The following is a 15,635-nucleotide window of genomic DNA, read 5'->3' on the forward strand; positions in this document are numbered from 1 at the left end:
CTATGTTTACAGTGTACACTGTACACCCGCACAGTCTTATCCAACCCACTACAACAGCTCTGCAATTTTTTTGTATGGCAGTGTTCAATATATGAGGGACTTAGCTACCTACCATCAAGGACACAGAGGCCATGGCCTAGATGTTAGGAAATTAGAGGGTTTAAAAGTTTTACATGATTAAGCATTTTTAAAGCCCGTTGATATTTTTAAAATCATTAAAGTTAAACGTTAGAAGTTAGAGTTAAAATCATTAAATTGAGACAGTTTTAGGCCAGAAACACAAAGGCTTTGAAAATTAATTTAGGCAAAGGTTTAGACAAAGATAAGATTTTCAAAACAATTTTTTAGCAGTAAAATGAATGTAGAAAATGTGGGGGGAAATAACAGACGTTTTGGGTCAGGTTGCACCATAGACTTAAAATAAGGGTTGCACTTGGGGGCTGTGCACTCTTGATCTCAGTAGGTTTGCATAAAATAGAAAGATATTTACATAATTTTGTCTACCTAAAATATGTAAATAAAGGTGGACAAAACAATCCAGCACACCAAAAAAAAATCTGAATGTTAGTTTACGATATTGCGATCATGGATTGCATTAGACTGTAGGCCTACTGATAACTTGAATTTAGCATGAATTTCCAAGAGCCAATTAATGTCATATATTCTACCGGCCTCCACAGAAGTGTGACGTTTTTTGTTTGAGATGCGTCAAAAATCTTCCCTGTACAAATCTTGAATGTCAAGTAGCCTAAAAAAAATATTGCTGCATTATAATGCATGGCAAGCTATTTCACACTAATTCATATATAACAAAGCGTGAACCGGAAGTCCTTATCCTAACCCGTCTACCTTGACACCGGTGTTCCCACCCCAATCAGTGTGCGCCGTTTGTGGCCCACCTGTCTTTATTAGGGTGTGTCCGGGCGGCAGCATGGCTGCTCTCTGCTCCAGGCATCCGCCGACACCCGTGGATAAGTAGCTGCAGCGGCCCGGCACAGGAACTCTGTCTCCGGCTGTGACCATGGCCAAGACTGGTTTCTGCGACTCCAAGCCCCTGCTGGACTTACACAAGAAGGTGAGTATCTGCTCAACAGACCCAGTCGTAATCCTATTATCTTAAGAAGATAAAAAAAAAAAAAAAAAAGATTTAGACATGAACCTGAGATGTGCAACAAGTTATTCATATTTTACTTTTATTTCTAACTTATTGATGGTAGACATTTATTGAGCAAAGAGTTGGGGGAAGTTAACAGAAGAAAACTCTTTGTTAAAATTAATTAAACCTTGATGTCCTTTATCTCACTCATAAATTTCCCAAGGTAACTCTTGCCTATTCAGTTCAAGTCATGTAAACTATCATACTTTTTTAAGTGCTGTATTTTACCTACATACAGGCCTGCTCCATGTTTGTGTTGTCAGGAGAGTAATTGCCTTCACCTGTCATGATCCCAGGTGTCAAGCCGTCGCTGATTAAATGGGTGGAATTGGACCATGGGAATGTTGATGACCTGAAGTGAACCACTATTTTGACATTCATTTTGAGGCATTACTGTCCACTGATAACTGATGTTCATACAGAGAATGAACTGCAGCCGCCTACAAACATTTTGCCTCAGTTGTGGTAATAAAAATGGGTAGGCCATGATCACATCAGTAAGACTTTCTATTGTCCCTGCAGGCGGATGAGAGGCGGGCCCCGTTAAGAACTTGGTCTAATGCCTGTGGGCCTATAGATCGCTGGCAGCCTGTAGAGGTAGAGGAGTCCAGGATGGCCCCTGTCAAAATGGAGCCAGAACATAGATGGGTACGCCTTCTTTCCTGCTTGTCATCTTCATACAACACCTACTACATTGTCTCTTTCATCTTGGCTCTTGTTTTAACTTTTTTTTCCCCCAGCATATTAGTCTTAAATGATCTAAGGAAGGTCAGGATGTGACAGACCTTCCCTTATTTTAATATATATGATATGTTGTATTCACTGTAAACTTATTTGGTTCGGAGCATCGGTATTAAGCAGCTCTTTCTGTCATGATTATGACAATCCTACTTCCACGTGCATGTGTGTAAGGCGTTGTCTGTCTGCAGGAAAGAAGGTTATCGGCGCAAACAAGCGAAGGCATCATCATGGGATTTCATGAAGACAGTCGAACACGCTCAGTTGGTAGTGTAATCAATACCAAATGTATTTTCACCCCAGACTTTCAAATGAATGCACCTAATATGGAGAGAACTGCATTTTCTACACTTTATATAAAACTATCAAGGTGATAGTAGCTGTTAAGTGATGTATTGTTTGATTGGGTAAAATGATGTTATAAAATGCAGTCAGTTTGCTAAATGATATTTGGGACTTAGTGCTCAGATGGTGGCAGATGGTTACTTCACCGTGTTGTATAAGATGGGTGAAAAATTATTTGCTTGCATATGTTATTCCTCCCTTGTCCTCCTTTCCATCCTGTGTAGCAGATGGGTGTGTGGAGGAGCCTTTGCTTCTTTACCCTCATGGACTGCAGGGTCTTCAAAGCCTACAGGCACTGGTGCCTAGCTTGCTGCGCCATGAAGTAGAGACCGCACTGGAGAGACTGGACCTCATATGGGACCGGACGTACGCCTGGGACATGTTCTTGGATATGATGGTGAGACAACATGAGCAGAGTGTTTATCTAATTTTCTAAGGAAGAAACATTATCCCTCCAATGTGCTGTATGCAGACCTCACCACTAATTGTATACTATATAATTGAGGGGCAACCTACAAGATTGGCACAAACACTTATCGCACTGCATCTCTTTAAATATTTAGAGTGTGCCTCCTGTTTTCTGTTTTCACCCTGTAGATAACTCAAACGCGACACTCCTTTTCCAACGCCGACCTGCCCCGGCATTTCACTGATGGCACTCGTTCTGTCCTGGTAGACTGGCTCATTCAAGTACATGTAAGTCTCAGTGATGGACAGTTAATTTAAGGTTATATGCTTAATAAGAACCTGTCAAATGCTAAGTTAGATGGCCGGTCAGAAAAAAACAAATCAATGTTAACTTGAGAATGAGGCTACATTTAAAATGGAAGATTGATACCACTCATATCTGTACAGTAAATATTAAGCTACAGCTGCTTGGCTAAGCATAAAGGCTGGAAAAGGCTCTGTCCAAAAGTAACAAACCAGTACCTCTAAAACTCAAATAACATATCACTTGTTTAATCTGTACAAAAACCAACAAGTAAAAAATGTGGTTTTATAGTTTTCAATCTTGATTGCCCAGTTTATTTCCTACCAGGAGATGATGCATTTTCAGGAAGAGACCCTCTATCTGGCCATACACCTCCTCAACCGCTCTGTGCGTCAGATCAAGGTGACCACAGTCAACCTGCAGCTCCTCGGCATGGTTTGCCTTTTTCTTGCTGCAAAAAAGGAAGAATGTCTCCTCCCTGAGGTAAGCTGGCTCAGCACTCCCCAATTATAAAGCTACAGTACTGTCTGTTAAAGCCCACCAGCGGTGCTGAAAAATTAAGCCAATGCAGAAGTGCCAAAAACTGCAGTTCCCCGAATGCCCACTTGATGTGGGCCCTAAAAGGCAGTCAATCCCCATAGACCCCCATGTTAAAATGCACAACTTTACAGCAGAAATACACGTTTACAGCCTGGTTTTAGGCTCCTATAGCAGAGTTCACCCTTCACCCTTTTTTTTTTAAATAACCCACCCGTTTAAATTATATCAAAACTTAAAGTTATCCATAAATAAGGGCGTGCCACTTTTTTGCTAAACAATTGCTAAATGGGATGTGTATTTATTTATTTTTACTTGACTTAAATAAGTAATGCGTTGCTGTCTACGATAAATGGAAAAATAAGTTCAAAATAAATAAGTGTAATGCGCAACAACCAAACTTTACTAAGAAAAGACGTTTTTTTATTTATTTATTTATTTTGGTGCTGCTTCCAGGTGTCTGGACTCTGCTACTTGATGGACCACACCTACACTAAGCATCAGCTGCTGCGAATGGAGCGGAAAGTCCTTTTAGGGCTCAAGTTTGATTTGTCCTACTGTCCCCCTCTGCATTTCCTCCTCCTCCTTTCCTCCATTGCTCGCTGCAGTGCTAAGGTAGATCTGCGTTGTGTGTTCTTTGTCCAGTTTCTAATTGGGTCAGAGTTTCCAGTATGTAAAGATCTGAAGTGTTATCTGTTCCACCAGGTGGTCTGGATGGCTCGGTATCTGTTGGAGCTGTCTCTCCTGGAGGGCCAGTGTGTGCTGGTTCTGCCCGTACAGCTGGCAGGAGCGGCCCTCTGCTTGTCCCGTCAAGTTCTGCAGGAGCCCCTAACACCAGAAGGGGAGGCTGCATGGTGTCTGGCCTCCAGTGTCCATGTCGGCAGGTGCGTTTCTTGACTGACTTATAAGATGCACTCCCTTCATCCACAGTGCCCTTTTGAGAGCCTTTACCCCTGGCATCATCAGCACTGTAGTTACTGAGTTCTGGCTTCTCTGTACTACTAACTTCACAGATGCAAAAGTTCACTTTCCAGGTGTTTTTCAATTTGAAATCTGTATGCTTTGTGTTTTTCAGTGAGACTGCCCTGCTGAGGGTCATGCACATTCTGGCCAGTGCCGCAGCCAAGGCGCACACCCGAGAGACCTGCGCTACTTTTAATAAATTCTCCTCCCCAGAGACCATGCATGTCAGCAGGCACCCAGGTCTAAAGAACGCTGCTGGTCTGATAGGGGTATGCACCTGACATTCCTCACTCCCAAAGACTTAATTAAATGCAGAAGCTTCAAGGTAGAGAAGCCTGACCAGTATCACTTGAGGACTTGACTCCTGTGCGGTCCAAGGCTGTTTATTCTTTACTGTAGAGCCTGAGGAGTTGCCATGGAAATGGGTAAGGAAGAAATGTGAAATATTTGACACTGAACATTGTTTGACAAAGGATTGCATGCACTTTGCATGTATGTGATTTAACCAACCAAATGGCACATGTTTTATGATCTTATCTTGCAGCCAATTTAGAAAATATTTGAATTGTATTGATGTTTCCTTGTCTTGTCATTTGTGAAAAGGATGTGGGCTGTCTAAGTTTTAATGTACAAAATAAAGTGTCTGCTGCAGTGTTGAGTTTCAGTTGATTATAGCCCACAAACCCATGCAATTTATACAGTTCTACATGACAGCAGAGCCCCCTTCTGACTGCATGGCTGCATTGTTGGCCATTCCTGCTCACATGTGCAATCATGCTGATACAGCTGACTGGCTCAAATAAGTAGCAGTAGAGATCGTTGGGACAGCTAGCACAGCATAAACAAGAGTAGGCCTATTTCTTTTCACTAAATGTCAAGAAACAAATGCACATTTTGCACAACCTGCAAACTGTTAAGCAGTTTAAATTTGACCTTTACCAAATGTGAAATCTTGTAGTTATCCTCTACTATCCTGTCTCGCTGACAGTCAATGCACCAGAGCCGTTCTGCACTGCATCAATTGCTGATTGGCTGTCGTAGTTGTCTCATGGACCAATGGGTATTTAGCTCGCAGAGAGAGATCATTTTATTGTGTCTGGTAGGAGGTCCAACAGGCGCCTGTGGTTTCAATTGACGCGAATAATTATCATCCCTATGTTTAATTGTTATCGGTGGGCCCCTTTTTTTTTTTTTAATCGGTCTTGTACCTTCATACACGGTCGAATGACAACATTTGGAATATGTTTTATTTATTTTTAATTTTTTTTACTTTTATTTTACATTTCGTTATAACGTCAAACGGCGGCTTCAAACTAGATAGAATGAACCACCAGGATTTCAAAACAAAAGTCGGGAGGTTTCCACTATTGGATACACGTTTAAGTAAGTAGGCTACTGACGTATAGGACCGTCAAATCAAGATGATTTTGAATTACGTGGAATATTATCAGACTAGGTGGTATTATTTACAAAATCTTCTTTTTGTATGTTAGGTGTACGTTTTTATTTTGAAACCAAATATGACGTTCCTAATTCTGACTAACTTTACAGACATTACCAAATCGCAACTCGCTGTTTACTGTACTGTACGTTAGTCTTATTATTTCACGGCATATTTAACAAAGACGGGGAAATGAATCATGCTTTACTGTAACTGACTGATAGCAATTTAAACATGACACTGCAGGTTAACGTTAGCGTCGCTCGGTGCCATAAACGTAAGGGAAACGACCATTTGAAATAATTTGCTGTTTCACATTTGAAGGTAAGTTTGGCAGAGAGAATAATATGTAACGTTGATGGCTTTGAATGAGTTATATTGCCAAATCTTTCTAACGTTACTATTCAATCTCTCGCTCTTTTGTAATTTTTCGTCTTACACATGAGACTCGACCTGTTAAAGACGCATAATGTCGTTTACATTTTGACCAACCACTTTATTATTGTGTTTTGTAACGTTATGTGATTGCGACCAGCGTGAGAGGAAGTGTATTCCATGGTTGAGTGTTACATAATAGGTGGGAGGAGGGGGGTTGCTGCTGTTTCAGCTGAGAGTGAGATGTGCTGCCTTCACGGCACCGCTGCCTCCAAAAATATCCGAAGCACGGGTTGAGCGTACGCAACTGGGCGAAATTAAAAATTAATGACAGTTCCAGGAAATTTTCTTTGAAAATGGAGACGTGATCTTTATCAAAGTTGCAGAACGCTGAAGTTGCACAGCTGGCAATAACAGACAGTAACTCAATAATGGAGAGCACAGAGCAGTATTGTCATTCAGCGTCAACTAAGAGGTGGCTAGCTAGCTGATCATGTCCCTTGTTCTTCTAGATATTTGGATTTGCATTTTGACCATCAGATACAGTAGATAGTCCTTGTGGATGACACAGGAGCACACAAAAAAGTAATTTGAGAAGGACTATTGTAACGTTACCTGTAGAGAGCTGGGCGATATGGAGTAAATAAAATATAACGATATTTTTGACCAGATACTGTCGATATTGCAGCGATATTGTAGGTTTGACTATTGGTGCTTTTACAAATTATTAACACAGAGTTTTGATACAATGCTAGTAGGTCTGGTACGTTTATAAAAATACATCAATTTAGTGTAATGCAGCCTTTATATCGATATATTGCCCAGCCATTATGCATCATAGGGTAACTGCCTGTCGTGTGCTTATTTACATCACCTCCTAAGGCACATGATTTAGAGTGCAATACAATATCAGAAATATCAGACAGAACCATGCATGGACAGGATGTTCTTTAAAACATATAAACCCATACCAATGTTGAACCACATATCAATTGAAACCTTATTATTTATGTAGGCCTATTTGTTTATTTTGACGCCCCTACTTGGGACATTTATTTCAATTCTTAGGCATTTCTCAAAGGCCATTAGCAACATGTAAGGACATGCAAAGCCCATTTTGGGCTACGCCTTTAAGATTGTTATGGGAATAAAATAATGTTTAACCCTAGCCTATTAACAAGCTGCAGCAATCTTGTAAAAACACGAATTTACTATGTGCTCCATGTCTCTGCCTGTTTTCAGCATTTTATTTGGGTAACCGGTGTAACAGGCTCTTTCTCTCTGTGGACTCAAAACAACACATGACCCTTGCTTTCCATTGGCTCCATGTAAATACACGTGCACACACATGTACACACACACATGCATGAGAACAGTGGGAAAGTTGTATACAAATGGGCTTATTTGAGATGTTTTTTTCTTTAGATTTCTTATGATCTTAAACAAAATGATATACATGTAGAGTTTTGGAACTGTGTCCGGTTACCTGTCTCTTTTCAAATATATGCAGTAGATATCAAAGTCCTTGTGGATGACACAGGAGCACACAAAATTGGAATTTGAGGAGGACCATTGTAACGTTACCTGATTGCATCGTAGGGTAACTGCCTGTCGTGTCCTTACTTACATCACCTCCTAAGGCACATGAGTGCAGTACAATATCAGACAGATTGAACCATGCAAGGACAGTAGGGCTGCTCGATTATGGGAAAAAATATAATCACGATTATTTCGGTCAATATTGAAATCACGATAATTTAACACGATTACTTGTTGACTTCTGCAAAGATGTTGCAATTATTGAACTTAAAAAAATGTGTAAAAAGTTAAATAAATCAACAGTAAAAAAAAACACAACTGTGAAATTTTCCTCAGTACTTTTCCTATTTAAACTTTATTTTTTCATTCAGAACACGAGAAAATAAGAGTTTACTTGCAAAACGTAATGAGCTTGTTAAAGCCCATGTTGCAGGTTAACCACCACTGTTGATTAATGGGTACATAAAGCACTCAACATATGTATATCATTGTTAAAAATGTCACCAAATAGTGTTAAAGGCCAGTTTTTATTTGTTATAGTCGTTTAGTGGGTTTTTTAACGCAATTCGGTGATGACGTCACGTTGGGGAGACGTGCCTCAGCCTAGTACTAGAACTATGGTGACTGACTGGGATGAGGAAGAGGTGGAAGAGGTGTTTTTACTGTCAGTGAATAGCACCGAGTGAAAGTCAATGTTTTCTTTATATCTAGTGACAGTGATCATGTCGTTAGTTCAGATAAGTACTGGTAATCTAGCTAGATCTAGAAATAGAAGGCATGATCATGTTAGCTATGGGCTAACTTGCCAGTCAGTCCCACCTGTGAAATCCCCCGACGTTGTAAACACATTTTCGATTAGATATCTCACGTTTTGATGGACCATACTAGCTCCAGTAACAACATATTTGCCTAGTGTTTATTTATTACTTGGATGGGGATGCTGTTCGGCTTTTCACAAGTTTAGACAGCTAGCTAAAGCTACGCCGACGTTTTGCTAACGTTAGCGCAACAGCGTTAGCCTAGACGGCTAGGTAAATATTACGACTGCCTTTGTTGTTTCCTCTATCTGCGTCCACGTTGTCAACATAAGACATGTGGCGTTAGTGCTCCTTTTGTACCATCATTGTATTGAATGAAATGTTAAGCTTCGCTCCTACGAGATGGGTGGGTTTTTGTTAGCTACGTTACACACAAAGTTAACTGGCTATAGTTAGCCTGTGCTAGCGGAATTAGCTAATGTTGCGTAGCCAGCCAGCAGCTTCGGCAGTAGTTCCGGCGAGCTAACCACGACAGCCAACACATCCACAAGCGTCTCTATTTCAAACATCACTGCAGATTAGCTGCTTTTAGCAGCAGAGGTTGATTGTGGGCAATAATAACTGTCGTGGTTAGCTTACCGAAACTACTGCTGATTGCCGAAGTTGCTGGCTGGTTATGCAACGTTAGCTAATTACGCTAGCATACAGGCTAACTATAGCCAGTTAGCTTTGTATGTAGCTAACAAAAACCCACCCATCTAGTAGGAGCAAAGCTTAACATTTCATTCAATAAAATGATGGTACAAAAGGAGCACTAACGCAACATGTCTTATGTTGACAACGTGGACGCAGATATAGGAAACTCTGAAGGCAGTCGTAATATTTACCTAGCTAGCCTTGTCTAGTCTAGGCTAACACTGTTGCGCTAACGTTAGCAAACGTCGGCGTAGCTAGCTGTCTAAACTTGTGAAAAGCCGAACCGCATCCCCGTCCAAGCTGTGTTTCACTTTCCCTCCAATATTATTATACATATAATAATAACACATGGACTCGGTCGAGACCAAAAGCCATATTTTGCAACACCAGTGGCACAGACGAGCCCATAGACAGTGAACAGAGACGGGGCTTTAGTCTGTCGTCTCCCCAACGTGACGTAGTGCAATGCATTGTGGGGGAAAAGAGAATCATTGCAAACCGCTGTAAAATAGTACTACTTTTTCGTATTTTATTCCGTTTTGTGATATCCATTGTATTTGATGTTGTTGGGTAACAGTTTAAATGTTTATTACCAACAAGCAAATTGCACAAATTCATTAGAAAATAAACCCTGCAACATGGGCTTTAAGTTGTTCGGTCTGATACCGTAACTACTGAGGTGGTTTTAACCCGGAGTGACCTGGCTGACGCGCTGATGTTAACTTGCTGTGTAGCGTTCAAGAATCGTCTGACTATGTTGCATTGCAGAATAACAGTATGTTTATTTGGTTAACCGTGCAGCATGAAATGTCCATTACTTCATGTTTTCAGTGATAAATCCATAAACAATTAGACAAGTAGAACAAAGGCTTTGGTGCCAATGCAATCCAGCATAACAGCATTCGGTACAGCGTTAGCGGTCAAAAACCATTTGCCCTTTCCGGGCCAAACACCTGCCGGCAACAATTTGGAGCATACCTTTATAACCTTTCACCAGGTAATACCACAGCGACACCCAATGTACATAAAAGAAACAACACCCAAAGTCTGAACACTTGAAACAACATATTTGGCTCCTACAGAGCTAAATAATTGCTTTTCTCGATTATTCTGTTTTTGTGCTCATTGGGAGCCGAAATCATAATCACGATTACATTTTGATTAACTGTACAGCCCTAAAGGATAGGATACATTCTGTTCTTTAAAACATATAAAGCTATTCCTCTTGAGTACATGTACTCGGTATAATACTGTATACCTATAACTGCAGGAGCATCAAGGACAGGCTGAGGCTGTTTACTCTACCGGTATATGCTAATATTAGGACTCTTATAGTTAACGTGAAACTGAATATTTTTGCATATTCTCTGTAAGGTATTGTTAGTGGGTACACACATGATGTCACCGTGCGTAAGATGCCTGGTTTACAACCCCCAAAGGCAAATACACAGCCAGTGGGGATTCACGTGGGGAAAGAAAACATTGGAAACACTTTTTAAATGGTACAAAACTGTTGTGCAATCGACTACTCAAACAGGTAAAGAAAGAACTCAGGGATATGTTTTTTACACACTGCCCAGTATTAAAGAGAAGAGGAGCAACACGATACGTTTTTAAAAGCTATGTAGCATTACCAGCACAGAGTGTTTTTATTGAAACTGTGCTTCTGTAAAAGTGATGTCAGTACCTATCATCTAGTCAACTCTGTGGTTAATTTTGGCATTTAAATGTGCATTCATTGTTCTAGGGACACCAGTAGAAGCAAAAACACTGACAATATGTCACTTTCTAAATAATAAGCCAATGGCAATATTAATTTATATATTCTTTTATTATTTTGCATCTAAAAGAATTTGAAAAAATAAAATGTTCTATATGGATGGCCATTAGAGTCCGGATCCTATCCCAGCATGCAATGAGTGATCTGCAGGGTACAACGGGGCAGGTCAACAGTCCGTCACAGTGCTAACACAGAGCTCTATCTCATGAGAGCAAAACATTTTTGTTTTTATGCTGTCAATTTCTGGCATTCAGAGACAATCAATCTACTCTCATGTATTCTCTTATTAGGCTCCAGTATGCAGAAGGAACAACCTTGCTTGCGCGAGAGCGGCCCTTGTGCTACATCCAGCAAGAATGCTAAAAATAAGAGCAACAGTATGATTCTGCTGGCAATACGTGGTACTAAAGACGCAGACGACTCCAGTGGTACGGGCTCCCGCTGCAGTTCAGAAAAAGACTCTGGTTACTCTGGTAAGTAAATGTGGCAATAATGTAACCAGACAATTTGCCAACTTTTATTCTCTACGGCTATTTCCCATACACTCCCATATATCTTTACAAGTCAGCTCAGGCAGTGATATACTGTAAATGTAAAGCATGTTTGTCCCTCCTCTCTTCTCCCTTTTGTAAACATAAAGTAAATGTTTGCATATTTTGACATAAGGTAGTAGTACACAGCAAGATGGTATAAAAAAATACCACAATAATGCCACTTACCCACTGCTAGTACCAGCTCGGCTTGACTCGACTCGGCCGCGGTGCCCCGTCCTCCATTTTCCATTGCAGATTTAGTACCGCCTCATGCGTGAGGCGAGCGTGGCTGGTCGTCATAGTGACGCCGCAGGAAACTGCCGTGACCTAACACACACAGAATGGCGAAGGTGTGTTGTTTTTGATTCTCAGCATGTGGCTGTTGCCACAGCCAGAAGACAAATTTTGTTTCAAAAGAAGCTGGAGGCAGCAAAAAAAAAACACCGCTGGCTAAATTATTTTAAAATGGCAGCTTTGTTCAGGACACCCCCCTCCGTCGCTAGCAATGATGACGCAGTGATTAGTGACGATTCTCTCTGACCAATCAGTATAGTCTGCAGGTTTTCACGTCACCTTTTGGTATCGCCTCAGCTCGCTTGGAACCTCGACGGAGGTGATACTAAAAAAAGTACCTGTTGGCAGGTACCAGGGACTTTTTTTCATAATGGAAAAACAAAAAAGGCGAGTAGAGTCGAGGCGAGTCGAGCAGGTACCACATAATGGTAAAACACCATAACACTACCAAACTACGTCACAAAGGTTCAACTATCTCTTTGAGCATGGCTTCAGCTGTATTAGTCAGCATGTATTTCTTTTTACTACTTTTTCTGCAGACGGCTCAGACTGGCACCAGACAGATGTGGAGGACCATCGGGGCAACAAAAGCCAGTCCAGAGGCAGCGAGCATGCAGAAACGTCACAGCCAGGTCAAAACAAAGACATTGGGCAAGGGAATCCTGGGAATCCTACCCTGATGCCAGCAGGCCGCGAGCTTCCACCCATCTACATCAACAACAACATGGTGCTTAAGCAGGTAAGACAGGTGTAGGTGCAGACAAGTTAGGAATACATTCCTCTGCTGAAAATGGTTCTCTTAAACTGTAAGTGTAAAGGTAAGAAATGAGGTAGTGTGCAACAGAGCCCCTGCACAACATAGCAGGGATGACAGACTGAGGCAAGTAGAGAGCTGAAATTAAATGGATGTAATACTCTCACTTATTTTAGTTGGAGTGTAGACATTTTTTGCATCCATATGTGGCAGAGTGATTATTTTCTAAAAAAAAAAGGACTTATACTTGATTCCTTCTTACTCCCTGTCCCACCAGCCGGATATGATCCAGAAAAGAGGCCAGCTACCTTGGAGAAATGAAAACAGGGAAACCAGCAGTTCTGGTGCTGCCCATATTATTATTTTCCAGCAGCCTAGTTTGTTGCCGGCCACCCTCGAGCACCAAAAGCCCTTGTCCCAGATGTCCAATGTCACAGGGAAGAAAATAAATGGCACTTATCTGCCCATTCTCAACTCCTACGCACGGATTGCACCACACCCCAGCAAGAAGCCACTTGATACATTTTCATGGAATGATGAATCCCAGAACCTGAGCAAGAGGGTATGCACAGAACACAAGAGTGATGACACACCTGTGACCAGGAGTCTACCTGAGCAGCACCTTTATAAGCAATCCAAATTAGCAGTCTTAATGTCTGAGCTGCCTTGTTCCTCTTCAACCAGAGATATTCAGTCGTCCTCCAGTCCTACTACTGTCCCCTCGAGCCAAAGCTCCCCATCTGGGACTGGTCTGTACACTACATCCTCCATCCTCACAACCAGAGATCTTCCAAGAAACAGCACCACCAATACTCGCCATCGCCGTTTCCTCAACACAGTAGAAATTCTCAGACAATCAGGTCTGCTGGACATTACACTGCGCACGCAGGAACTGCTGCGCCAGAGTAACGCCACAGAGCGGAACATTGCCCAGCTCCGCCAACACACAGAGCTACTGTACCAGGCTGCCAGCAACCCCAGCGGCAGCCTGAGCGGTATCACAGCCTGGCAACATCTGCAACGAGCCATGGCCGAGTCTGGCAGCTACCCCAGCCTTAAAATCCTGCAAAATGTACAAATCCTGTGTCATCCAGATTCTTCCAGTCAACCAGTGAGTATTTCCACAGGTAAAGCCAATGGGCCACAAGCTGCAGAGAGCTCCGAGGTGCCACCATCTCGCCTTCTCACTACTCTACCTGACCCAAACTCAGAACAAGGCAGGGAGCTCAAGGGCGGAGATAAATCTTCAGAGAACGTCACCTTTATGCTTCCTGACAGTTCTACCGGTTAGCACAATCTGCACTGCCTTTAAAGGGAGAGCAAGTACTCAGGGATATTTTTGGATTTTATGTGTGGCTTTAATAGTTTATCCCTGGTTATTTAAACCTAGTTTTATAGGAATTTTGCTAAATATCTCTGCAGGCCAATGGGAATCATACAATGACTCAAGGTTAGTACTTACTGTATATGTACATGTTGCAGTACAAGTTTTGTTTCCAGTTGCCTAACATGCTTCACCAGAATTAAGTGTTCTGAAAGCTGATCCATTAATTCACTCAAGTGCAATTCAATCCCGAGGTACCATCTTATATTACCACTGCAGACTTTATAGAACCTCACAGATGAGCAGTATGGAGGAAATATTTATTCATAATCCAAATTGAAAGTCCAAAGAGAAAACGAAGCAAGATCAAATTAAAAATAGTATTATTTTACTACGCTGCTAGGAAAAATCATGCCATAATTCAATTTAAAAAAAAAAAAGGAAACTAAAAAAGCAAAGTTGAAATGTAAAATAATAATTTGAAAATGTAAAGTGCAAGGTAAAAAGTCAAATTTAAAATGCAAAGCTTGAATATAAATGAACTGAATTTTTTTATTGATTGAGAGAAACATCAAATATGAAACTCAAAATGTGAAATGGATAAGCTTAAATGGAAATACTTAAATTAATTAGTCAACGGCGAAATAAAAGCCTCTTATTTACGAGACCGGTCTGAGAAATCTCCAGCTTACAGCAGGGTCTCTGAGCATGACTGGCCGAGCGATGAGCTAGCAGCCCCGGCAGGTGCTAGCTGGCTGTCGTGTCACTTTATGGAGCTTCTCAACTCCGAAAACTTTGAAGCAAACTGTCAGTTCAGCAATGATTTTCACAAGACTGCCTACATTCGAAATCTAAACAGTTCATTTCTCGCCTAAAACGTTCTCAGACGTGAATTTAGTGATGAAATAGACGAAAATTGTAAAAAAAAAAAGCAATCGATTCTAGAATCTAGATCGGGAGTTTTGCAGCAGCCAACAACTGGAAACGTTTTACAATTTTCGTCTGCTATTTCACCACTAAATTCACTTCTGAGACAGTTTTATGGGAGAAATCAACTGTCTGAGTTTGAATATGGGCAGTTTTACAAAAATTGATGACCAATTGTACATTTGCTCCGATATGTTGTCGGACTTGAGAACCTCCACTCTGACGTGGCCAGGATTGCCTGCTCGGCGGCCGGCTAGTAATGCTCAGAGACCCCGCTGTCAGCTGGAAGTCGTTTCAGACCCTCCCACCAGCCTTGGGCCACGCCTCCTCATTTACATTGATATCTGTCACTTTCAAATGCAAAAGCCAAACATTAAATTAAAATGGAAAAGTTGAATCTTAAAATTTCAATGTAAAATGTAAAATTCAAAAGATAAAATGTCAAGTTGAAAATTGAAAATTATAAAGTGAAAAGGCTAGAATAAAATATTGTTTTTTCTATTTTAGATTTTAATTTAAGTATTTCCATTTAAGCTTTTCCATTTCACATTTTGAGTTTCATATTTGATGTTTCTCTCAATAAAAGATTTCAGTTTATGCATTTATATTTAAGCTTTGCATTTTAAATTTGACTTTTTACATTGCACTTTACATTTTCAAATTATCATTTTACATTTAAACTTTGCTTTTTCAGTTTTCATTTTCTTTTTTAAATTTAATTATGGCATGATTTTTCCTGGTAGCGTAGTAAAATAATACTATT

At 40.9% G+C, this 15,635-nt stretch overlaps 2 protein-coding genes across 7 annotated transcripts; both read left to right on the forward strand.

Moving 5' to 3' along the window:
- Positions 1-830: 830 nt before the first annotated feature.
- LOC116046535 (cyclin P) lies at positions 831-5,107 on the forward strand. 5 transcript variants are annotated; one of them, XM_031294900.2, is made up of 10 exons: positions 831-1,075; positions 1,679-1,804; positions 2,086-2,161; positions 2,464-2,636; positions 2,837-2,935; positions 3,264-3,434; positions 3,945-4,103; positions 4,194-4,372; positions 4,564-4,758; positions 4,806-5,107. In XM_031294900.2, exons 1-9 carry the CDS (start codon positions 1,022-1,024, stop codon positions 4,730-4,732), a joined length of 1,206 nt encoding a protein of 401 aa, XP_031150760.1. In that variant the 5' UTR covers positions 831-1,021; the 3' UTR covers positions 4,733-4,758; positions 4,806-5,107. The 5 variants fall into 5 exon arrangements, with proteins under 5 accessions (XP_031150760.1, XP_035857267.1, XP_035857269.1 ...); XM_036001374.1 differs by having other exon boundaries at positions 4,564-5,106; XM_036001376.1 differs by having other exon boundaries at positions 3,279-3,434; positions 4,564-5,106.
- Positions 5,108-5,671: 564 nt separating this feature from the next.
- si:ch211-132b12.7 (uncharacterized protein LOC564531 homolog) lies at positions 5,672-14,324 on the forward strand. 2 transcript variants are annotated; one of them, XM_031294905.2, is made up of 4 exons: positions 5,672-5,834; positions 11,331-11,513; positions 12,407-12,606; positions 12,899-14,324. In XM_031294905.2, exons 1-4 carry the CDS (start codon positions 5,693-5,695, stop codon positions 13,910-13,912), a joined length of 1,539 nt encoding a protein of 512 aa, XP_031150765.1. In that variant the 5' UTR covers positions 5,672-5,692; the 3' UTR covers positions 13,913-14,324. The 2 variants fall into 2 exon arrangements, with proteins under 2 accessions (XP_031150765.1, XP_031150766.1); XM_031294906.2 differs by lacking the exon at positions 5,672-5,834 and adding an exon at positions 5,992-6,216.
- The last annotated feature ends 1,311 nt before the right edge of the window (positions 14,325-15,635 follow it).

This window comes from Sander lucioperca, chromosome 5 (assembly GCF_008315115.2).
Source record: "Sander lucioperca isolate FBNREF2018 chromosome 5, SLUC_FBN_1.2, whole genome shotgun sequence".
NCBI lineage: Eukaryota > Metazoa > Chordata > Actinopteri > Perciformes > Percidae > Sander > Sander lucioperca.

Bases quoted from the DNA above. Each gene is read 5' to 3' on its own strand.
- LOC116046535 (XM_031294900.2), top strand. From the start codon at position 1,022: ATGGCCAAGACTGGTTTCTGCGACTCCAAGCCCCTGCTGGACTTACAC. The intron at 2,162-2,463 runs GTAGTGTAATCA...CATCCTGTGTAG, and splicing joins CAGTCGAACACGCTCAGTTG to CAGATGGGTGTGTGGAGGAG. The intron at 3,435-3,944 runs GTAAGCTGGCTC...TGCTGCTTCCAG, and splicing joins AAGAATGTCTCCTCCCTGAG to GTGTCTGGACTCTGCTACTT.
- si:ch211-132b12.7 (XM_031294905.2), top strand. From the start codon at position 5,693: ATGTTTTATTTATTTTTAATTTTTTTTACTTTTATTTTACATTTCGTT. The intron at 5,835-11,330 runs GTAAGTAGGCTA...TTCTCTTATTAG, and splicing joins ACTATTGGATACACGTTTAA to GCTCCAGTATGCAGAAGGAA. The intron at 11,514-12,406 runs GTAAGTAAATGT...CTTTTTCTGCAG, and splicing joins AAAAGACTCTGGTTACTCTG to ACGGCTCAGACTGGCACCAG.